General features: G+C 43.7%; 1 protein-coding gene across 2 annotated transcripts in view; it reads left to right on the top strand.

The window, feature by feature from the left end:
- KIAA1549 (KIAA1549 ortholog) overlaps positions 1-24,672 on the top strand; it is a 117,100-nt gene that overhangs the window by 78,715 nt on the left and 13,713 nt on the right. The window contains exons 17-20 of one of the 2 annotated variants that reach the window (XM_058427098.1): positions 1,125-1,282; positions 5,361-5,506; positions 7,488-8,123; positions 8,215-8,545. In XM_058427098.1, coding sequence (XP_058283081.1) covers positions 1,125-1,282; positions 5,361-5,506; positions 7,488-7,742 — 559 coding nt within the window. In that variant the 3' untranslated portion in view covers positions 7,743-8,123; positions 8,215-8,545. Of the gene's footprint in view, positions 1-1,124; positions 1,283-5,360; positions 5,507-7,487; positions 8,124-8,214; positions 8,546-24,672 lie in introns of those variants that run through there. The other variant, XM_058427099.1, reaches the window with a different exon arrangement.

Below are 24,672 nucleotides of genomic sequence, written 5' to 3'. Positions count from 1 at the left end.
TCAGGCATGAGTTAGAGATCCCTTCAAAGTGCGAGATGGAGCTATGGGTTTTAGCATAACAGAGTCTGAAAAGTTCACCAATATCATTTCAGATTCCATATTGCAACTGACCCCTGAGGAATTACCACTTGTGGAATTTTTGTGTGGTAGCAAGAAGAATGCCTGCAATATTTTTTTAAGATTATCTGAAAAGGCTATTAAAATACTCCTTCCTTTTCCAACTATGTATTCTCTGAAGCCGGATTTTCTTCCTAACATCCAGCAACTGACAGGATGCAAACTCTATGAGAATCCTTCTGTTAAGGATATTTGAACAATATAGCGCTACTCTTCTCACTACTTTTTTTTGAGGGAGGATTGATGAATAGTTAATTTCATGAAAATATTATGTTAATATATGTTTAATTGTTATTTGTAAATAAATTTTTTAAATAAATACTTACATTTTTTTCCATTTTAATTTCCAATCTGGTAAATAGCGATACAATCCACAGAAACAAAAGCTCTTGGGAGTCCTCAATAATTTTTATGAGTCAAAAGAGGTCTGGAGATAAAAAAAAGTTTGCGATCCACTGCTTTAGAACACTGGTTTTCAGCCTTGATGGACAGCAGGATCGTCTGTAATTTTAAAAGTTACCACTGTGGAGCTTGCAGTGAGCCGAGATCGCGCCACTGCACTCCAGCCTGGGGGACAGAGCGAGACTCTGTCTCAAAAAAAAAAAATTAACCGCTGTGTTGGTCTCACCCCTAGTGTTTCTGTTTCAATTCATCTGGGGTGCAGTGTGAGCGTTGTGATTTTTTCAGGCCCCCCAGGTGATGCGGACGTGTAGCCAGGGGTAGAAAGCACAGGACTAGGCAGATGCTGGAGATGAGCAGGCCCTGGCTTTGTCAGCATCAACTGTATCGCAGGCACTGTTCTTAGTGCTGGAGGTAGGGCAGTGAACAAATAGAAAAGTCCCTTCCCTCAGGGAGCAGGAGAAACATCTCGTCCCTGTCCAGGAGAGGAGATGGCTAAGCAGGTAGACAAATAAGTGTTACCTTCTGTAAGGTTGGGGGTGGACCTCATGGAATACCAAGGCCAGGGTGCAATGGAGTCCTGATGTGCTGGTTTGCTTTGCCTTCAGACCAGGTTTTGGCCCCGGTTTGCTGCAGTCTTCAGAGCTGGTGCCCCCTGACCCCCAGCAGCCACAGGCCTCCGCCGAAGCCCCATTTGCTGCCAGAGGGATCTACTCGGAGGAGATGCCGTCGGTGGCCCGGCCTCGGCCTGTCGGGGGTACCACAGGTATATGTGGCTGTTTAGCTTCCATTTCTGAGTTATGGGACATTTACTTTTTGGCTAAATTGAAAGAAACTTTATTTTAGGCGTCTCAGAGTGTCAGTGTGCAGTGGCCTCTGCCGCTGTTCAGGGCTGTTTCCCCTCAGATCCTGACTGAGATGGAGGTGGAGAGAGGAGAGAGAGAGGAGAGAGAGAGGCCAAGCTCCCAAAGCTGCTGTCTGCTGATTGGCTCTGGAACTAGGCCCTTCATGTGAAGTTTACGGCACGCTTCCTCCAGGAAAAATGTTTCCAAATCCTCACTGTAAATGGAAAGATCTAGGTCTGAGCACTTTGGATGGCATGAAAACAAGAGTTAGTTTTCAAGAAGGTGCTTTTTTCAGCTTGTAATGAACAACTCTCAAAGTCTGGGTGACAGAGCAAAACTCTATCTCAAAACAAAACAAAAGCAAGTAGTTTAAGCCAATTCCAAATTTGGAATAATTGGTGGATATTTTTTCATTATGGTTTTTCTAGGAAATTATTTTGCGTTATCTATTAGTCAGCAAAACAAATAATGTATCCTGGAATCTTATAGGTTTTCCTGAACTTTACAGGTGCTTTGCTTTGCAGTGAGTCTTGATTCCCCTGCTAATTTTAGGTATTTGAACCTCCCTACATGGCATGCATACTAAGCAAAATTCAGATGTATTTATTTTTAGTTTAAAATCTGAACGAATATAGAAATTATACATGTTTGATAACATTCAAAAGGAAATTATTTTTAAATTTCTATTAGATGAAATTATGTAAAAACGTGTAATGGAAAATGTTAAGATCTATTAGAAGGATTACCTTTTTAACTATAGAAAATTATGAAGCGTGTATTTGTCTGAAAATTGCCAATTATTTTCAAAAAAAGAAAATAGTACCTAGGAGAAATTTACAGCACCTCACGATCAAGAAGTATTTTTATTGTAGAAGATACCTCATATAAATTAAGTGGACCAACCTGAAAAGATCAGTGGGAGGAGGAAGAAGGTCCAGTTTTTAAATTATTTTAAAATTGCAAATTAACACCATAATGCACCGTTTCAATCATGAAATTATTTTTATAATAATGTGGTATGGTAAAGTTAGCATCCAGTTTCTTCATCTGTATGTACTGGGAATATTCGTACTTACCTCCTTGGTTGTTTAGCTGATAAAACAAGATGACAGAAGTGCCCAAAATAGTGCCTAGCATAGCATAAACTTTCAATAAATATTAGCTGCCATGACTATTGTCACTATTATTTTCAGTGGTGGCATAAATTATTAAATTTTTGGAAGGCAGTTTGGCAGTAGGACTTACAGAGCCTTTGATTTGGTAATTCCAGTTCTGGAAATCCAGGCTCACTCTCCTAAAATCCAAAATATTGGGGGAAAAAGACATATGCCAAGATATTTATCACAGCATTGTTTGCATAATAGCAAAGCGTTGTTAGTTTCCCCAGATACTCAGTAGTAAGGGCATCCTTGAGTAAATCCTGCAGCTACTTAAGATGAAGAGGTCATAAAAAGCCAGAAAAGGGGGATTTGAGATTTACCAGTTGCCTCCTATGTGTTTGACGCTTGATCTGTTTTATGTCTTTTAATCCTTGAAATAACCCTCTGAGGTAGATTTTTTTTTTTTTTTGAGACGGAGTTTTTGCTCTGTCGCCCAGGCTGGAGTGCAGTGGCACGATCTCGGCGCACTGCAACCTCCGCCTCCTGCGTTCAAGTGATTCTTCTACCTCAACCTCCCGAGTAGCTGGGATTAGGATCACAGGCGCCCACCACTGCGTCCAGCCAATTTTTGTATTTTTGGTAGAGACGGGGTTTCGCCATGTTGGCCAGGCTGGTCGTGAACTCCTGACCTCAGGTGATCCGCCTGCCTCAGCCTCCCAAAGTGCTAGGATTACAGGCGTTAGCCACTGCACCTGGCTGAGGTAGATTTTTTATTCCTGCTGGAGAAGTAAGGAATCAAGGCTCAGTGGTAGCCATAGCCCATTGCTCAGGGTCACATGGCTTGTCGATGGCTGAGCTGGAATGCAAACCCCGGCTTGCTGGGCTCAATGCTGACTCATGGGGGAAGCCTGTGCAGTATGTTAAGTGAACAACACAGGATACAAAATCCTACCGAATGATGATTTCAGCTACTGGAGTGGCTTTACACAGAAGGTGTGCTTTTCTCCCTGTGCAGTTGGTTGAGCCTTTGGAAATAGGGAACACTGCGCTGCTCTTGTAGCATTTTGCAAGATTTGCTCAAACAACGCCTGTTGGGCAAGGAGTGTCAGTTGTCCTGATCATTTTAATACCATTAGGGTTTTTCAGTAACTGACCCAGTGCTCCAGTAGAGTGCATTGCCGTGCCCAGAGCCAGGACAACTTCGCCTGATTTTTAGTTATCATTAAATATCCAAATAAAACCATTGAAGAGTTCTTTTCTTTTTAATGTGGTTGATTAATCGAGGTTGTTGGTCAGGTCCAGTAGCTCACAGCTATAATCCCATCATGTTGGGAGGCCAAAGTGGGAGGATCACTTGAGGCTAGGAAGAGTTCAAGACCAGCCTGGCCAACATAGTGAGACCCCATCTCTTAAAATAAAGAATTGAGAGAACTGAGGTTGTTAATTAGACAACTAGAGTAGGAATAGACTTAAAGGTGGAGGAGGTGCCTCCTTTAGCTGTGGACGCTTGGAGTCTTTGTGGTTCCAGTCTGAGCATCACTGGTGAATTTGATGAAATTTCCAAATTTGGAAATAAGTATTCTATTTCACGGTTTTTAAGGATCACTTTTTTCACCCTTAATTTGCAGTATAGGTGTATTTCCATACGACAGAAGTTGATGAGGGAGAAAAACATTGTGTATTACCTGGCTTCCATAGCCACAGGAGGCTGTAGATGTCTGGGTATAGGAGGGTAATTAGCTCTAGAGAGTCCTCTGGCTCTGCCATCAGCTCACGGCACCAGTGAGGCTGGGGGAGTGGTTTTAATTGTATTGTGGCTACATTACAGACACAATATGAGTTATAATGAAAATATACTTTAATATGCTGAATTTAAATAGATACATCTCCTGCCTTTTAAGGAAAAAAAAATAAGCATATTGTATATCCAGCTCCTTGTGAATCTCGAAGCCACAAGCAAGAAAGAGCCAGGCTTCAGCTTCATGGTGGCTCCCAAACCTTTCACCCCTTTCTTAATAAATGAGCTGCTCCTTGTTGGTAACTGCCACAGAGATGAATGGAAGTACCTTCTGTGGTACCGTTTATCCCCAGTCCTAATGGCTAGCCACGAAAATAAGGGCATCACTGTCAGCCTCTGAATTAAAAGAAAATCAGAGTCCAGGAACCAAGAAGCTCATGGTCTGTTGCTCTTAGGAAATGCCATTTCTGGAGATAGAACTAGTACCAAGTCATGATCCCTTGTCCTTAAGGAGTGCAGTGGTCAGAGCTGACAGTGTCTTCTGACAGGGTGTTTTGGAGGGAATACACCATGACTAGACATGGGGAACCCTTGGGCAAACAGTTGCATCAGGAGTGGGATAGTGGTTCCACTGGGGCTGTTGTGCTCACAGGGAGGAGGGGTCACCCTCACGCAGTGCTTCAGGAGAGGAGCCCGCGGGCTTTCTGATGGGCTGGTAGGAAATGCGCAGGAAAGGAGTGGGGCATAGAGTATAGGTTTTTAGATCTGAGCAAGTAGAGCTGCACAGCCCTGGGTGGAAATGGGGAGGGTGAAATGGGGGACAGACTTAGGCTTAGGGTTGAATGACATGGAGTCAAGAATTCTGTTTCAGACTTTTTTGCATAGGGATTTTCTTCTTTTATCCGTTTATTTTTATTGCTTGGTCCACGGTGCTTCGTGGTACATTTCCCTACCGCTTCGTGGTGCATTTCCCTACCTATGGGACCCTCAGGAAATGCTGACAGTATGGCAGTTGAGGTGAGATTTCTGGAGATAGAACTGGTACCAAGTTCTGATCCCTTGTCCTTAAGGAAGGTAGTGGTCAGAGCTGACAGTGTCTTCCTCAGCAGCCATACTCTCCTATATCATGTTGACCAGGCCACTCCACCGTGTTCCTTCTAGGCTCCCAGATCCAGCACCTGACACAGGTGGGGATTGCCAGCAGAATCGGAGCTCAGCCGGTGGAAATCCCATCAAGCAGAGGCAGCCAGTATGGGGGGCCAGGCTGGCCTTCGTACGGGGAGGACGAAGCGGGACGAAGAGAGGCCGTGAGTATCTTCCGTTCGGGTCATCATTTAAAATTTAGACATAGGCCAGGTGCGGTGGCTCACACCTGTAATCCCAGCACTTTGGGAGGCCGAGGCGGGTGGATCACGAGGTCAGGAATTCGAGACCAGCCTGGCCGACATAGTGAAACCCCATCTCTACTAAAAATACAAAAAAAAATTAGCCGGGCGTGGTGGCGGGTGCTGGTAGTCCCAGCTACTTGGGAGGCTGAGGCAAGAGAATTGCTTGAACCTGGGAGGTGGAGGTTGCAGTGAGCCGAGATTGTGCCACTGCACTCCAGCCTGGGTGACAGAGTGAGACTCTGTCTCAAAAAAAAAAAAAAATAGACATAATCCCTCAATTTAGCAGCTTCTGCTTGGGGGGGGGTCCCTTTTTAAAACCTACATTTAAAAAAGTTTTAATCTCTCTCACGTTTTCCCGCCTTGCTTGTGTTTTGGCTTACAGTTTTTAGCATCTAGCTTTTAGGAAGTACATAATTTTTCTTGAGGCAGAGTTCAAGCTTTCAGTAGTAAATTTGAATCTATAGGTGACACCTCTGGAGTTCTTGTTTGGTGGGATTGCTCTATAAATATTCATGCTCTTCCACAGCATTTGTGTTTCATTGTGGGTTTGTTAACGTCATTTGTATTATGACCATGCTTAGGTAATTTTGTAATAAGCACACAGTTGGGGACATTTTAAGGCACAGGTTTTCTTTTTGAGACTTCTGTTCACTCACTCAATATGAGCATCGGTAATTCCTACAAGTGCTTTCATTTGCTTAAGAACTGTATATCCTGGGGGGATAAATTAGTGAAGTTTGAAAATACCACCCAGAATATTACTTTTTGTTTTCTCCTTATTGTTATGCTACTGCGCCCATTGCATTTCTGTGCCTTCCCAACAGACACACTCAATTCCTTTCATGGCTGGATGCTCTTACCTAGTGAAAGGACATTAACTTTAGAATAAGGCGCTTCCCTAAAAGAGACGTTGTTATACTTAGAGTCTCAGGTATCTGCTTTAAGTTTGCTGCCATTTCTCTTTTTTTGCCTTCATTTTGCCTAGCCTTAGCTTCATGAGGTGTTTGGGGTTGGTTTTGGTGTTTTGTTTTTTGAAAAAATGGAGACAAGGTCTCACTGTGTTGGCAAGGCTGGTCTTGAACTCTTGGCCTCAAGCAATCCTCTCTCCTTGGCTTCCCAAAGGATTGGGGTTATAAGTATGAGCCACCATGCCTGGCATGGGGTGTTAAGGTTTTCCTGTCACATCCACTTTGGAGCACTGCTCGGTCACTATTTGGAGAAGTGAAGCGTAGAAAGAACCTAGAGCTGGAATGCCATGTTTGGCTCACGAATAACTTGGCCCTAGCATGTTTTTTAATATGCAGATTTAAGTACTCTTACATGTAAATGCAAAGAGACATTTTTTTTTCCACTGGGGGGAAGAAACATGAAAAAAAAATCTGAAAAGTGTAATAATTCTTGTGAAACTACTGCCAAGTTAATCTCTGTGCTGCAGATATCAGCAAAACTATTTTACGCTTTAGTGCAGATAAGTTTTTAAAGACAAGGCTCTGCAGAGCCCTCAGTAGACACACACAGAGATAGGAGACAGATGGCAGCTAGATAAGGCGGAAGATGGTTGCGTGGGCTCCAGTCCAGGGCAGAGGCAGCTGTTCCCCTTGTCAGCCTTGTGTGGATCCGCTTAACCTCCTTCAGCTCTCAGATATCACCCAACCTTTCACCTCATGAGGCACTCCAGCCTCCCTCCCTTCTGTTCTCTCCAGCCTCCCTCCCTTCTGTTCTCTCCAGCCCCCTGGTGTCTTCACCCCTCACCTGCGGCATAGGCAGCAGGGCCCTGTTGGAGGGCTGAGTTGGTGGATGGACATGGGCAGTCCTGGGAACCTTCCTAAAGCCAGTTTGCATTTGATGTTTCGGCTTATTCTTCCGTAGGAAGTGCAGTGACGTTTGCCATGTTTTTCAGACACACATGCTTGGACATCAAGAGTATTCTTCTTCACCGCTATTTCAGGTGCCAAGGACTTCAGGCAGGGAGCCCTCAGCTCCTTCCGGGAACCTCCCCCACCGGGGACTGCAGGGCCCTGGGCTAGGTTACCCCACCAGCTCCACGGAAGACCTCCAGCCCGGCCACTCCTCAGCCTCTCTCATCAAAGCGATCCGCGAGGAGCTCCTCCGGCTCTCCCAGAAACAGAGCACCGTGCAGAACTTCCACAGCTGATCGGCCTCGCCTCGCAGATTTGCCAAGTATCCGCTTCCTGTGGAAGCAAGACCAAAAGGAAATCAACTGAGTGGGTGTTTGGAAGAGGAAGGAGCAACTCCTGGGCAGCTTGCCCAAGGGAGGGAACAAGTTGCAATTTAGAAGATGCCATACGTCGTGTGACAGCTCATGAGCCTTTCACTGGGCTGGCAATTGTCTGACCACTTGGGTTCAGCTGAAATATATGTATTTTGGCCAAAAGCCAGCAGCACTTCACAAAAACAAAACTCAAACCTAAGCTAACAAAATGACTGCATTCGTCTCTTTTTTAAAGGCAGAGATTAAACTGTATAGACAGCATAGGGATGAAAGGAACCAAGCGTTTCCGTGGGATTGAGACTGGTACGTGTACGATGAACCTGCTGCTTTGTTTTCTGAGAAGAGGTTTGAAGACATTTTATTAACAGCTCGATTTTTCTCTTTTGCTCCATAGGAACTTATTTTAATAGTAACATTAACAACAAGAATACTAAGACTGTTCGGGAATTTTAAAAAGCTACTAGTGAGAAACCAAATGATAGGTTGTAGAGCCTGATGACTCCAAACGAAGCCATCACCCGCATTCTTCCTCCTTCTTCTGGTGCTACAGCTCCAAGGGCCCTTCACCTTCATGTCTGAAATGCAACTTTGGCTTTTTCAGTGGAAGAATATGTTGAAGGTTTCATTTTGTTCTAGAAAAAAAAAAAATCCCTCCCAAAGTGGGGCAAAAAGCTTTATATTTATTTGATTATCCAAAATACAGATCAAAGTTTAGATCTACGTTCTTCATTGTATTTGCTGTTTCTTAATTGGGCACACACGACTCCTGGTCACGTCCCAGTTCAGCACCGATCGCTAAAGCCAATCCTGTAGAATGAGGCTTTCAAGAGGTCCTAACTGATCCTTTCTTCCACTTTGCTGTTGATTTGTTCACAAATTATGTCTAAATGAGAAATCTTCTGTAAGCAAAAGTTATTTAATAATTCCCAGCACCACCAAATTGTTATACATACATCCCTACCAGTCACATTCCCTGTGTTCAGAGCCTGGAAATGAAATTGAGTTCAGTTCACCCTCTCTGTAATGAATCAAGAAATGTAAAAGAGCTTTGAGACCACAAGGGAAAGGAGAGAGTTGCTTCTCATTCCTGATTTTATTGTGCTATTATTCTGTCGAGTGGCTATTAAAATTGTCTTATGCTCTTTGGGCTAAGAGGGGATCATCTCGCTTAAGATTTACTCCTGATGTAAACATTTCCCCCACTTTCCAAATAATGGTAAAGAAAACAGTGGCAAGGGCTGTTCTGTTTTCTGGTACCTGAGTGAAACTCAGAAGAAAAGCAGGCTTAGCTAAGAGATTTTCACTATTAACCTGTTTTTATTAGATCAATGAAGACAGTCATGCATTGCTTAATGATGGGGATGCGTTCTGAGAAATGTGTCATTAGGCTGTTTTGTTGCTGTGCCAACATCCTAGATTGTATTTACACAACCTACATGGTATATAGCCTACTACACACTTGGGCTGTGTGGCATGGCCTATTCCTCTTAGGCTACAAGCCTGTACAGCATGTTACTGTATTGAACACAATGATAAATATTTGTGTATCTAAACATAGAAAAGGTATGGTAAAAATACAATTTTATAATCTTATGGGACTACCATCAATATGTAGACCGTCATTGACCAAAACATCCTGATGTGTGCATGACTGTACTTTTCATTAAATAACAGATAAGGGGCTATAGAATTTGGGGCTCTGACTAATCAAAACCTGTGTATCTGTGTCAAGTTTTAAGACCCCTGAAACAGCTAAAACAGGTTTCCAAAGTGTAATCACTGGATTTCAAAACCATGTTTCAGCCATTCATTAATGAAGCCTGTGGTACAGATTTAGAGTCTTACAATACGAGGAAAGTTGGTTCTGGGAAGTTAACATGTAGCCAATTTTCATCTGGACACCTCTGAAAGAGAAGGAGTGCAGGAGAGTAAGTCTCTCAAGGACTTTAAATAAAGGACCAGCAGCATCTTATCAGGCGATCCTCAGAGGCTCCAAGGAGCTTTGGAGAGAATTCCCCCTTCTGGGCTTGATGTCTTGGTTTTGGTTTAATACCCGACTGTCCCCAAACTGAACGATTCTCTTTGTATGTCACTCAAAAATACCAGGTTTCCTGAATATCTTATTAAGAATTTCAGATATCCAAGCAGAATTTTATTATGGACACCTTGTAATGAATTCAAATCGTGTGACAGCAAATGGGATAAATGGCCCCTTCTCTCCCAGTTCTGCTCGGGGCCATACGGGCTTGCACATAGAGTGTGCTAAAAATGGTGACCTCCTTTGAGCGTTGCAGAAAGAGGGTTCTGTTTCAAATTGGGCTGACTGTAAAAGCATTTTGATGTCTTTCAAACTACCATAAGGGGATTTTAAGTGTATTTTTATTCTTAGAAACAATACACCTTTAAAGAGATGTCAAGACCAAAGATGACGTATAGTAAACAGCTGGTGGTTATGGTGTGGTGTGAGCAGGCCCCCGGATCACCAGCCCTCTGTTGGTGGTCATAAAGCACACGCAGTTTGTACTTGCTTCCTCTCGACGCCTGCCACAACAGTTTTACCAGTCACCAAACTCAGAACAAACTAGCTGTGTGAGCAGCACCGTACCCTAGCGGTCTTCAGACATTCAGTTCATGTCATCCACTGAAAGGAAGGGTCCTCGCATTGACAGCGTGTGGCTTTGGAGTCCGTTTATGGAAGCACTCTACAATGAACAGTTGAATTTTATGTCTATTCTTTTTTCCTATTTTGAAAGTTCTAGTGGTAACACAAGCTGTAAATTTGAGTCAGAATGTTTGGAGAAATGATTTTTTTTTTTCAGAGTCTACCTTGTCATTCACTGACTGTGTCTGGTTCCTTCTCTGAACTTCATTCTCCCCATCAGCCAAACAAGAACAGACCTCCCCCCCGCCACCTCCCAGGCTCCCTAGTTGTGAGAATCAGATGTGATCATGTGTGCAGATGTCCCGTGAGGAGGGAGCATAAAGCACTGTGAAAATGTAGCATGCTGTCTATATGGACGCCCTAGGATGAGCGATGTGAAACGCTGAGCTCCTGCGGTGAATGGGTTCACACATGGGTAATGAGCAAAACTGAAAGCTCGGTGTGACTCAGTTTCCTCACTCCCATTTTGCTTTAAATTCACTTCCTTCACCAATTTTCCGATTGCGTTTATTAAGCGCAATCCCAACTTTCTGGTGTCTCTGGCACCAAATAAGCCAGCAGACATGAGCCTTGCCTTCTGAGAATTTAGAATCTAAGATAGCATGAGTGGGTATAGAAGATGGAAGATACCGATAAATAACATGGTTTAAGCATCAATAAGATTCATTCGAAGAGATCAGGCGCAGTGGCTCACGCCTGTAACCCCAGCACTTTGGGGAGGCCAAGGCAGGTGGATCACTTGAGATCAAGAGTTTAAAACCAGCCTGGGCAACGTGGCAAAACCCCGTCTCTAAAAAAAAATACAAAAATTAGCCAGGTGTGGTGACGCATGCCTGTAGTCCCAGCTGAGGCACGGTAATTGCTTGAACCCGGGGGACGGAGGTTGCAGTGAGCTGAGATTGCACCACTATACTCCAACCTGGGCAACAGAGCAAGACTGTCTCAAAAGGAAAAAAATTCATTCAAAAGACATAAATGCATTAGGCACCCAGAAGAAGTTGCGGAAGTTGCGTGTTTGGAAATGCAATATCTTGGGGAGACGTCAACTTCTGAAGTGACTTTGAAGGCAGGGCAGCTACCCAGGCAAATGGCGTGGAAGGAAGAGCTGAGAGTGGGCCTGGGAAAGGCTATAGGGAAGGAGTGAAGCTGTCACTGAAAATGATCTTGACCCGCTTTAGTATGGGGACAGAATCCCCAACTGCACTATTGAGGGAGTTTTAGAAGAGAAGGAAGAGGTGCTGGAAGGATGCTTTTGCAGTCATACAGCAAGGAAATGACCAGGGCTGTGAAGATCTACAGAGGAAGTGCTCCAGTGTGGGGGAGGCAAGGGAAGAGGACGAAAATGATGAGAATGACACTGAGGTCATTATTTAGAGCAGATCTCAAGCAGCCGTTTGGCCATGCCAAATCCTTTATGGAGCATGGTGGGTTTATCTATCTATCTATCTGTCTGTCTGTCTGTCTGTCTATATTCAGCTTCTTTACTGCTACCTACACGTTTTTCTCCAAATTTTGTTAATTTCATAGTGTTTTAATTTGGGTGGCAGATGACTTTTAAGCAGTGGGTGTTTGCCGGCCAGATCTTTCCTGGCATGCGGACTGTGAAGCAAAGCACAGGTGAAGGTAGGCGCTAAAGGCTTTGGGCTAAAACCAGCAAGCAGTTCTGTGCTATAGGAGTCCCTCGTTTCCCGTGGACAGGTTCAGCGTTCCTTCATTTGCACAACTTCTTTCTAAGTGTTCCAGTGACCAAGCCAGTCATTCGGACACTGATTTGCAGTGCATTGGCAGTAATTCACAAATTAGTTATTACATAAGTCTCTCTCATTCCTTTCACACTAGATTCTCAGACATGAATGAATTTGTCGTTTGGAAGGAAAGCTGGGTAAGGTTTTGGGCACAGGGGTAGGAGGACTCCAGTCTTAACTCCCACGCAAACTTGAGCTCAAGTGGAGTTTTCACCATGGTCATTTCTACCTCTGGAGCAAGGTTCTAGCGCCAGTACTAGAGCCTGCTTATCCACATTTGCCCTGGACAGGAGCCGGAGGAAGTCCACTTCTGTACCAGCAGACAGAGCATGTGAACACAAAACACATTTCTATGGCATAGTCAACTGAACTTCATTTTTACATTTAATCTAACATGTTAACACGTTCTAACAGGGTTTCTATGAGCAGCTGCTGTAACATACTCATAAAATATGATAGACTTAACACTTGTTACCTAATGAACAAGGAGTGTGTGCATTTCAGGTTTCTTTTGATATTCTTGGAGGTGATTGTCAGTGTTTAAATAGGACTACTTTCTCCACTATGAAGATGACTTGGAAATTGCAACATCATGGTACATTGCTAAGTCCATGCTTGTGTGTGTGACAGTAGACTTGATAATTGATCTTAAAACACGGCAGCATTGAAATTTAGGAAAAGAATATAAAATGCCTTTAGAAACATGAAACAAACTTAGGAGCCAGTAAGAAAGTGACAGAAGCAATGAATGTCTTAATGCAGTATAGTTAAAATGGCTTCCCACAGGGTAGATACTTATCCAGGATCCTTACTTTTCCTTCTTCCTCCAGGTTTTTCAGGGGTCACTTCACATTTCTAAAGAAAGAGTGAATAGGCTGGGCATGGTGGCTCAAGCCTCTAATCTCAGCGCTTTGGGAGGCTGAGGCAGGAGGATCGCTTGAGGCAGAAGTTTGAGACCAGCTTGGGCAACATAACGAGACTCCGTCTCTACAAAAAAAATTTAAAAATTAGCTGAGCGTGGTGGCATGTGCCAGTAGTCCCAGTTACTCAGAAGGCTAAGACTGGAGGATCGCTTGAGCCAATGAGTTGGAGGCTGCAGTGAGCTGTGATCACGCCACTGCACTCCAGCCTGGGCTGCAGGGTGAGGTCCTGTCTCTGAAAAAAAAAAAAAAAGTGAATAGGTAAAAGGGATAGAGGTGAAATTTTGAGTGACTTGAGTCTCTTGCAGTCCCTGATTACACAGAAGCTTTCTGAGCTACTTGGAGCATCACGAATAGTCTTTCTTGTACTTACCAGATTTCAAGTATTCATAACTTGACTCCCTAAGTGTACAAGTTGGGAATAGTACAGGGCCAAGTTCAAGTCACATATCCTGTACTGTTCCTCCTGCAAATGTGGGGAAAGAAGAGGGAGATAGTAGAGGAATTGAGGCTCCACCCATTCATTCAGTTGCTCTAAGCACCAGAGGACTTGTTTCAGAAAAGGGGACTAGGAACGCCCTCGACTTTGCCCTCCTCCAGAGCATCTCTGGGACGCAGGGGGCCTGGCTAGCGTTAACAGGAAAGATTGCTCGGCAGAGCTGCCCTGGGGTACTGACTTGTCTCTCCCTCCTTCGTCAAGGTCCATGTTTTTCTGGCTCTTCCTGCACACTCATCCCTAGATTATGAGCGTTAATGTACGAAATGTGCAGAGCAAATTGAGGCCACCTGTGGCATCAATACTGCAACTTAAACTTGACAATCATGGTTTGCTGGTCTCAAATAGGCACTGAAATCTCAGTATGGGTATGTGATTTAATAATCGGCCCCTCCCTTCTATTTGTCGGTTTTATGTTTCTATCCTTCAATAGCTGCACTGTTTTCTAATGTGCTGTAGAGTTTTTGAAATAATTTATGCAAGTATTTGGTTTCCATGTTTACAATTTATACAGCTTTCCTAGCATTTTAAATGGAAATGTCAATAAATGCTATGAATTGGTGTCGAAGTGATATTTTCTGTTGATTGCCTTTGCAACATGATAGTTTTCTCGTTTGTAAAACATGAAACATTGGATGAGATGATCTTTCTGTTCTCTAATTTTGCGTCTCTGGTGAGAACACCTAGTACTTTTGTTACTGGTGGAGGGTGTCCAGGTTCTTGGCGTCTTGAACAAAGAGTTGGACAAAACACACAAAGCAAGGGAAGAATGAAGAAATTTATTGAAAATGAAAATACTCTCCACAGTGTGGGAGCGGGCCTGAGCATAGGGGCTCAAGGGCCCGGTTACAGAATTTGTGGGGGGTTTAAATACCCTCTAGGGGTTTCCACTGGTTACTTGGTGTATGCCCTATGTAAATGAAGAGGATTAAGTAAAGTCACACAGTCATTTACTTGGCGTACACCCTATGGAGAGGATGTTTTCTGTCATAGCTGAACTGTGGCACGGCCTTATATCCCCTACTCCAGACCCCATTTTCCTGCCTCACTTTCATTGTCCAAGAAATTAAGTTGAAGGTGCTCTATTCAGTGAGTAGAATTCGCAGACTTGTTTTCACTCCTTTTTGCCTGTGCCAATCCTTTCTACTCAGTGTAGTTTGACTGCTACCCACTTAGCAAATGGATGAATCCACTAAGAGCAAATTCAGTTTGGAATTAAAAGATTAATGCCTCACAATTGAGAAAGATGAGAAGACCGAAGTCCACACAGTCTTGAAAGGTAATAGGATAACCCTGGAGTTGTTTACAAAACCCAAGAAAACAAGAACCCCTTAACTTAGAAAAGGGGATGGGCGCTGTGGCTCACGCCTTAATTCCAGCACTTTGGGAGGCCGAGGCAGGTGGATCACTTGAGGCCAGGAGTTCAAGACCAGCCTGGCCAACATGGCAAAACCCCATCTCTAATAAAAATACAAAAAAAAATCAGCCAGGCGTGGTGGCAGGCGCCTGTAATCCCAGCTACTCGGGAGGCTGAGGCAGGAGAATTGCTTGAACCCAGGAGGCAGAAGTTGCAGTGAGCCGAGATCGCGCCACTGCACTCCAGCCTGGGTGACAAAGTGCAACTCTGTCTCAAAAAAACAAAAACAAAACTTGGAAAAGGAACTCAAAACACAGTGGAATATAACAACTAAATGACGCAGAATCCTGGATAGGATCTTGGAATGACAGCAGCAACAAAAGAGAATATAGTGGGAAAACGCGAAATCCAAATCAAGTCTATAGTTAACAGTATTGTACAAAGATTAATGTATTGGTTTTGCTAACTTTATTATGGTTATTGAGATTTTAATATTAGAGGAAGCTATGTAAAAGGTATCCTGACACCCTCTAAATCATTTTTGCATCTTTTTTCTAAATCTAAAAGTATTTAAAAATACAAACACGAATCTGGCACAGGTAAAGCCCACAGACCTTCTGCAGAGGCTCATATAATCCTGTCCGGTGCATCCACAACCCAGGGGCTCCAGTACTTCTCAGGGCAAGCTGCTAACTTTGAAACCACAGTTAACAATTGCAAGTCCTGGCAGAAAATCAACCTTCAAGAAGGAGGGCTGGTGGGGTCAACCAAAAGGAGAATTTAAACCTAAAAATCCAAGAAAATAGGCCAGTATGAAAGAGATAAATAATACATTAGATGTTTAAAGAGGTTAAACAGAACTAAGAACAGGATATTATGTAAAAGTCTAAGCAAAGTTGCCAAAACCAAAAATAAGTTCTCAAAAGAGATTTATTTTATTTATTTATTTATTTATTTGAGACACCGTCTCACTCTGTCCCTGAGGCTGGAGTGCAGTGACGTAATCTCAGCTCACTGTAACCTTTGCCTCCCAGGTTCAAGCGATTCTCATGCCTCAGCCTCCCAAGTAGATGGGACTATAGGCGTACTCCACCACGCCTGGCTAATTTTTGTATTTTTAGTAGAGACGGTGTTTCACCATGTTGGCGGGCTGGTCTTGAACTCCTGGCCTCAGGGTGATCCACCCGCATTGGCCTCCCAAAGTGTTGGGATTACAGGTGTGATCCACACTGCACCCGGCCAGAAGAGAAATCTCTAAAAAAGACAATATACACACAATGGTCAGATATTTAATATTTTACACATAGCTGAAGAAATAACTATAACAGTTTTAATAATTTTATGTTATGTTTTAATCTAACTTTAGATGGAAAACAACAAAAATAGTGGAAACTAACTGGTAGAACTCATTACCCTACAAGATTTTATATGCTCTGAGTGGAAATAGGTTTGAAATGACAGAAGAGCAGGGAGTTACTAGAAATAGCTAAGACTTACAAGAAAGGGCAGGCTGGTCCCATGCTCAGAGCCTGAACCCCCAGTTCAAATGAATATAGCCAGGCACGGTGGCTCACACCTGTAATCCCAGCACTTTGGAAGGACGAGGCAGGCGGATCACATGAGGTCGGGAATTCGAGACCAGCCTGACCAACATGGAGAAACCCATCTCTACTAAAAATACAAAATTAGCCGGGTTTGGTGGCGCGTGCCTGTAATCCCAGCTACTCAGGAGGCTGAGGCAGGAGAATCACTTGAACCCAGGAGGTGGAGGTTGTGGTGAGCCGAGATCATGCCATTGCACTTCAGCCTGGGCAACAAGAATGAAACTCTGTCTCAAAAATAAATAAATGAATATGGATTTGAGTCATAATTGGCATTTCTTGTCTCTCTCTCCTCTTCCTCTTTGCACCTGCCAAGCTGCGCTTAAGGTAAAAAGAAAAGAATAACAAGAACAGAGATCCTTTTGTTCAGTTTCTAAGTTAGATTATTAATGGAAAGTTCTCATTGGATGGTGCCCTGTTAAGTAACTTTCTCCCTCTACAGAACTCGGTACTTTCCTTGCCACACCTTTCTGCCCATCCTGGAATAAATGGGGGTGGGTGAGTTTGAGTTCTCTACTGCTGAAGACTTGAAAAATTATAGCCACAAATCTAGGTAAACCACATTTGTGTAGCTGAACTATTATTTGTTGTATTTGTGCCAAAGTATAGCATTACAGAAGTGTAAGACACAGAACCTGTCTGGAAAACTCGTAAAGCTGTTTCTGAGTGCCTGATTGGTAGCTGCTTCCATCAGTATCTTGAAAATATGCGTTAGTGAAAGTACAGGTATACCCTGGAGATACTGGAAATTCGGTTCCAGACCACTGCAGTAAAGCAGGCCACGAACTTTGTGATTTCCCACTGTATACAGAAGCTATGTGTAGCTATACTGTAGCCTATTAGGTATGCAACAGCATTCTGTTTTTAAAAAAAAAAAAAGCATACGTGCCCAAATTTAAAAATACTTTGTTGTTAAAAAATGTTAACAATTATTTGAGCCTTCAGTGAGTCCTAATCTTTTTGCTGGTGGAGGGTCTCGCCTCCATGTGGATGGCTGCTGACTGATCAGGGTGGTGGTTGATGAAGGTTGGGGTGGCTGTGACAATTTCTTAAAATAGAACAACAATGAAGTTTGCCACTTCAGTGGACCCTTTCTTTGATGGAAGATGTCTCTGCAACATGTAATGCTGTTTGATAGCATTTGACCCACAGTAGAACTTCCTCCAAAACTGGAGTCAGTCCTCCCAAATTCTGCCACTGCTTTATCAACTAGGCTTATGGGATAGTCTGCATCCTTTGTTGTCATTTCAATGATGTTCACAGCATCTTCATCAGGACTAGATTCCATCTCAAAAAACCACTCTCTTTATTCATCCGTAAGAAACAACTCCTCAGCTGTTGAGGTTTGACCATGAGATTGCAGCAGTTCAGTCACATCTGTAGGCTCCACTGCTAGTGCCCTTGCTATTTCCACCCCATCCACAGTGACTTCCTCCACTGAAGTCTTGAACTCTTCATCCATGAGGACTGGAATCAATTCTTCCAAACCCCTATAAATGTTGATATTTTAACCTTCTTCCATGAATTACGAATGTTCTTTTTTTTTTTTTTTTGAGACGGAGTTTCGCTCTTGTTGCCCAGGCTGGAGTGCAATGGCGCGATCTTGGCTTACTACAACCTCCGCCTCCTGGGTTCAACCAATTCTCCTGCTTCAGCCTCCTGAGTAACTGGAATTACAGGCATGAGCCACCACGCCTGCCCGGCTAATTTTGTATTTTTAGTAGAGATGGGGTTTCTCCATGTTGGCCAGGCTGGTCTCTAACGCCCGACCTCAGGTGATCCGCCCGCCTCATCCTCCCAAAGTGCTGGGATTACAGGTGTGAGCCACGGTGCCTGGCTAATTATGAATGTTCTTAATGGCATCTAGAGTGAGGAATCATTTCCAGAAGGGTTTCAATTGACTTTGCCCGGATCCATCAGGGGAATCACTATCTATTGGCAGCTATAGCCTATAGCCTTATGAATTTTTTTTTTTTTTTTTTTTTTTTTTAGACAGGGTCTCATTCTGTCACCCAGGCTGGAGTGCAGTGGTACGATTGCTGCTTACTTCAACCTCCGCCTCCGAGGCTCAAGCAATCCTCCTACCTCAGCCTTCCCAGTAGCTGGGACTGCAGGAGTGTGCAACCATACCCAGCTAATTTTTTTTTTTTGTATTTTTTGTAGAGACAGGGTTTTGCCATGTTGCCCAGGCTGGTCTCGAACTCCTGAGCTCAAGCAATCCGACTGCCTCAGCTTCCCAAAGTGTTGGGATTACAGGAATGAGCCACTGTGCCTGGCCTGAAATGTATTTCTTAATAAGACTTGAAAGTCAAAATTACTCCTTGATTGATGGGCTGCAGAATGGATATTGTGTTACATATGAAAACAACATTAATCTCTTTGTACATCTTCATCAGAACTCTTGGGTGACTAGTTGCACTGTCAATGAGCAGTAATAGTTTGAAAGGTATCTTTTTTCTTAAACAGCAGGTCTCAACAGTAGGCTTAAAATATTCTTTAAACCATGCTCTAACAGATGTGCTGTCATCCAGGTTTTGTTGTTCCATGTATAGAGCACAGGCAGAGTAGATTTAGCATAATTCTTAAGGGCCATAGGATTTTCAGAATGCTCAATGATCATTGGCTTCAACTTTAACTCAGCAGCTGCATTCGCCTGTAACAAGAGAGTCAGCCTGTCCTTTGAAGCTTTGAAGCCAGGCATTGACTTCTCCTTCTCTTCTCTTGCTATGAAAGTCCTAGATGGCATCTTCTTCAACAGAAGATTATCTACACTGAAAATCTGTTTTTTTTTGTTTTGTTTTTTGTTTTGTTTTTGAGACGGAGTCTTGCTGTGTCACCCAGGCTGGAGTGCAGTGACAATCTTGGCTCACTGCAACCTCCACCTCCCAGGTTCAAGCGATTCTCCTGCCTCAGCCTCCTGAGTAGCTGGGATTACAGGCACGCACCACCATGCCTGGCTAATTTTTTGTATTTTTAGTAGAGCCAGAGTTGCATCATGTTGGCCAGGCTGGTCTCGAACTCCTGACCTCAGGTGATCCACCTGCCTCAGCCTCCCAAAGTGTAGAGATTACAGGTGTGAGACACCATGCCCAGCCTGAAAATCTGTTCTCTACTCTAGCCACCTTCGTCAGTTATCTTAGTTAGATCTTATGGTTAACTTGCTGCAGCTTCTAAATCAGCACTTGCTGCTTTACTTTTTTATGTTATAGAGATGGCTTCTTTCCTTAAACCTCATGAACCAACCTCTGCTAGCTTCAAACCTTTCTTCAGCTTCCTCACCCCTCTCAGCCTTCTCAAACTCCTGAGGTCAGGAGTTTGGGAGCCGCCTGGCCAACATGGTGAAACCCTGTCTCTACTAATAATACAAAAATTAGCTGGGCATGGTGGTGGGCGCCTGTAATCCCAGTTACTTGGGAGGCTGAGACAGGAGAATCGCTTGAACCCAGGAAGCAGAGGTTGCAGTGAGCGGAGATTGTGCCATTGCACTCCAGCCTGGGCAACAAGAGTGAAACTCTGTATCAAAAAAAAAAAAAAGGTAAAACGGGGTTCCTGCATTTCAGAACAAATGAGTGTTGGTCTTTTTTTCCAACAGTGCTTTCATTAGAGAGCACCTTGCTCTGTATTAGACTTTGGCTGAAGGGAATGTTGTGGCCAGATTGGTCTATCCAGACCACTCAAACTTTCTCCATATGTGCAATAAGGCTGTTTCGCTTTCTTATCCTTTGTGTGTTCACTGCGGTAGCACTTTTCATTTCTTTTAAGAGCTTTTCCTTTGCATTCACAACTTGGCTGTTTGGCACAAGAGGTTTAACCCATGTCAGCTTTCAACGTGGCTTCCTCACCAGGCTTAGTCGTGTCTAGTTTATTTAAAGTGAGTGCTGTGCACCTTTCTTTCACTTGAACACTTTAGAGGCCATTGCAGGGTTAGTAACTGGCCTAATTTCAATACTGTTGTGTCTCAGGGAATAGGGAGACCTGGGGAGAGGCAGAGTGCGAGGGAACAGGTGGTTGGTGGAGCAGTCAGAACACACACAACATTTATTGTTTTTAAGTTCATGGTGTTCTATGGGCATGGTTCAAACAGTAGTAACATCAAAGATCAAAGATCACGGGTCACCATAACAGATGATTAAAGAGTTTGAAATGTTGCAAGAAGTACCAAAATGTGACTCAGAGACCTGAAGTGAGCACATGCTGTTGGAAAAATAGCACCAAGCTAGTCATGGTGGCTCACGCCTATAATCCCAACACTTTGGGAGGCCAAGGCAGGAGGATCACTTGATCCCAGAAGATTGAGACCAGCCTGGGCAACATAGTGGGACCTGTCTCTAAAAATATTAAAAAATTAGCCAGGTGTGGTGGCCCACGCCTGTAGTCCCAGCTACTCGGGGTGGCTGAGACAGGAGGGATTGCTTGAGCCCAGGAGATCAAGGCTGCAGTGAGTCAAGATTGCACCACTGCACTCCAGCCTGGGTGACAGAGTGAGACCCTATCTCAAAAAAAAAAAAAAAAAAAATAGCGTGAATAAACTTGCTTAGAGTTGCCACAAATCTTTGATTTGTAAAAAACACAATATCTGCAAATCACAATGAAGTGAAGCACAATCAAATGAGGTATGCCTGTATATGGATTTTCATTCTGGGGTATAGTATTAGAATATACCCCAGATCAGTGGTTTCTTTCATTAAGCATTTTAAAATTCTGAGATTGTTTCAAAGAAAATGTTAGTGCAAGAAGTTAGGAGAAAAACAGGGCTTAAAAGGTAAAACGGGGCCGGGCGTTGTTAATCCCAGCACTTTGAGAGGCTGAGGTGGTTGGATCACCTAAGGTCAGGAGTTTGAGAGCAGCCTGACCAACATGGTGAAACCCCATTTCTACTAACAATACAAAAATTAGCTGGGTATGGTGGTGGGCGCCTGTAATCCCAGTTACTTGGGAGGCTGAGACAGGAGAATCGCTTGAACCCAGGAGGCAGAGGTTGCAGTGAGCGGAGATTGTGTCCAGCCTGGGCAACAACAGCAAAACTCTGTCTCAAAAAGAAAAGAAAAGAAAAGAAAAGAAAAAGGGTAAAACAGGGTTCCTGCATTTCAGAACAAATGAGTGTTGGTCTTTTTTTCCAACAGTAGCTCTGCACTGTGGCTGCTTTTGAAGAACAGCAGGGATGTTCTATATTTAGCAGAATCCAGAAGTAGCTATTCCCCTTGGATCCTCCCAAAGCTGTAAATGAGAGATAAGAGTGATCACTACCTAGAATGGAAGTCCAAGAACCAGTGTGTGCGTGGGTCTTGGTATTACTTTTCCCAGATATTGTTCTTTCTGGGTTCCTAGTGAGACAAATTTAATACACAAATTAGGAGTAAAGTTAAATTTTTTTTAATTTTAAAAAGATATAATTAGGCCAAATTTAAATTAAAACATCACTAATTTAAATTTGGCCTAATTATATGTTTTTGTTTTGAGATGGAGTCTCACTCTGTCACCCAGGCTGGAGAGCAGTGGTGTGATCTCAGCTCACTGCAACCTCTGCTTCCCGGGTTCAAGTGATTCTCCTGCCTCAGCCTCCTGAGTAGCTGGGACTACAGGCACGCACCATCATGCCCAGCTGATTTTTGTATTTTTAGTAGAGATGGAGTTTTACCATGTTGGCCAGGCTGGTCTCAAACTCCTGACCTCAGGTGATCCACCTGCCTCGGCCTCCCAAAGTACTGGGATTACAGGTGCAAGCCACTGCACCTGGCCGAATTATATATTTTTAAAGGCTAGTCACTTAACCTTTTTTTGTTCTTCCTTTCTTGGCCAAAATGTGGATTAGCAAAAATAAAGGAAATAAAAACCTGTATAACTCTACCACCAGAGACACTGGCATCAAAAGTTTAGTAAATTTTGGTCTTTTTAAAATAAATAAATAAATAAATAAATAATCCCAGCATTTTGAGAGGCCGAGGCAGGTGGATTGCTTGAGCCCAGGAGTTCGAGACCAACCTGGGCAGCATAGCGAGACCATATCTCTACTAAAAAATACATAAAAAATTAGCCAGGCGTGTTGGTGCACATCTGTGGTCCCAGCTACTTGGGAGGGTAAGGTAGACTGAGAATTGCTTGAGCCTGGGAAGTGGAGGCTGCAATGAGCCAGAATTACATCATTGCACTTCAGCCTTGACAACAGAGCAAGACCCTGTCTCAAAAAAAGTTAAAGGCTGGGTGCCGTGGATCATGCCTGTAATCTCGGCACTTTGGGAGGTGAAGGCAGGCAGATCACTTGGGCCCAGGAGTTTGAGACCAGCCTGGGCAACATAGTGAAAACCCATCTCTATAAAAAATACAAAAATTAGCTGGGTGTGGTGGTGCATGTCTGTAGTCCTAGCTACTCAGGAGGCTGAGGTGGGAGGATCACTTAAACCAGGGAGACAGAGGTTGTAGTGAGCTGAGATCGTGCCACTGTAATCCAGCCTGGGCAACAGAGTGAGACCGTGTCTCCAAAACAAAAAAATTTGTAAATAACAAATAAATCTAAGCCAACTTAATGTTGTTTGGCGATCGGGATGGATGGGGATGATTTTCTTTCTAATTGACCTTCTGGTAAGCTATTGGTTTGGATTACAGAGTACATAAGGGCGGGGGGTGGCAATAAAAGGATAAGAATTTATGTGAGATGCAATCCGGAAAGAAGGATCAGAAGATATTCTGGGGCTCTCCAGCAGCCATTTTTCTAACTGCTGGAGGGAAATGGTGCCCAGCAGCTAGAGCGTCCTAGGGAGTCCCACCCTTTTGTGCCTTTCCTGTACACTAGTTGACGGGCGATGCCCCATTGACCTCCTGATACAGTTCGTGGAATTTTGCAGAGGCTTCCCAGGGTTTGTGGCTGAGATGAGAACTTCGTGACTAGGCAAGCCGGGTCCAGAAAGCGACCCTTGGTTTCGAGCCTTTGTCTTTAATGCTGGACAACGGTGAGACTTCAGCTCACAAACTGCCTTTTAGGGACCCTTGTGAAAAACATCTGTATCGATGTCTTTTCCTTGACTGCAGGATTCTTTAACTGCTAACTGGGTGAACCTATCAACTCCTCATAAGGCATTTCCTGCCACGGCTGGTGTCCCACTGTGACTCCCCCACCCACCGATCAGACAGGAATGAACCGGAAGTAGCTGACCAACTATGAGGTTGGTGCAAAAGTAATTGCAGTTTCATCATTACTTTTAGTGGCAAAAACTGCAATTACTTTGCACCAGTCTAATATTTCTGTGTTGGGGCTCAGGAACCAATACCCCAAAATATGGCACTCTGACATGCTGACCTGAAGAAGAGGTCTCAAGTTCTCTCTGACCCCGCTGCCTCCTGTCTCTCGATCCTCTGTCTCTCCCGAAATACAGGATGAAGTTGTTCTCTGAAGTTCCCTTATCTGCCTAACATGTGGACTTACAAAAAAGAGAAAAGTGACCTCTGGTTCCTTCCCTGAGGTCTTGTTAACTGAACTCATATCGCAGGAAGAAAGACTAAGTCTGTCAATGCAACTGGACAGACTTTTGTCACAAACCATTGTCTGCTCCGCAGGCCCAACAGACTTTGTCTCAGGCCATTGTATGTTCTTCAAGCCCATTGAATTCCCTTACAAATCATTTACTACCCCCCAAAATGGCCCACACTTCCCCATCTCCCTTTCCTCTAAGAAGAAGGGTCTAGAACCATTTGTACCCATCATGTGGTGCGGCAATCACTGAGTAATTTTCCTCCCCTGTGCATGCTAATCAGTTTGTGTGCCATTACCCTTAATAAACTGCCTTTTGCCAGTTGATTTTTCAGTAAACCTTCAGAGGGCAAAGGGTAAGTTTCCCCTTGACCCAGACATGTGCAAGGCCGGAAGTACGCTTTCGCCTGTGACAAAGTCCTCCACACTTCAATCCCTTTCAGGATAATTAAGGTTTCACCTTCTGATATAACTGGCCCCTGAACCTCAGAAGTTGGAGTAAGTATCTGCATACTTGTCACATCTTTGGGTGCAGAGTTACTGAATTTTCAGATGTCTCACAATTTTAGAAAGATTGTAATGGATGGCAAAATCAGAATTCAAAAT

This window comes from Hylobates moloch, unplaced genomic scaffold (assembly GCF_009828535.3).
Source record: "Hylobates moloch isolate HMO894 unplaced genomic scaffold, HMol_V3 SCAFFOLD_1, whole genome shotgun sequence".
Classification (NCBI taxonomy): domain Eukaryota; kingdom Metazoa; phylum Chordata; class Mammalia; order Primates; family Hylobatidae; genus Hylobates; species Hylobates moloch.
The sequence above is the reverse complement of the archived record's forward strand: the minus strand, read 5'-3'. Positions and strand labels throughout refer to the sequence as shown.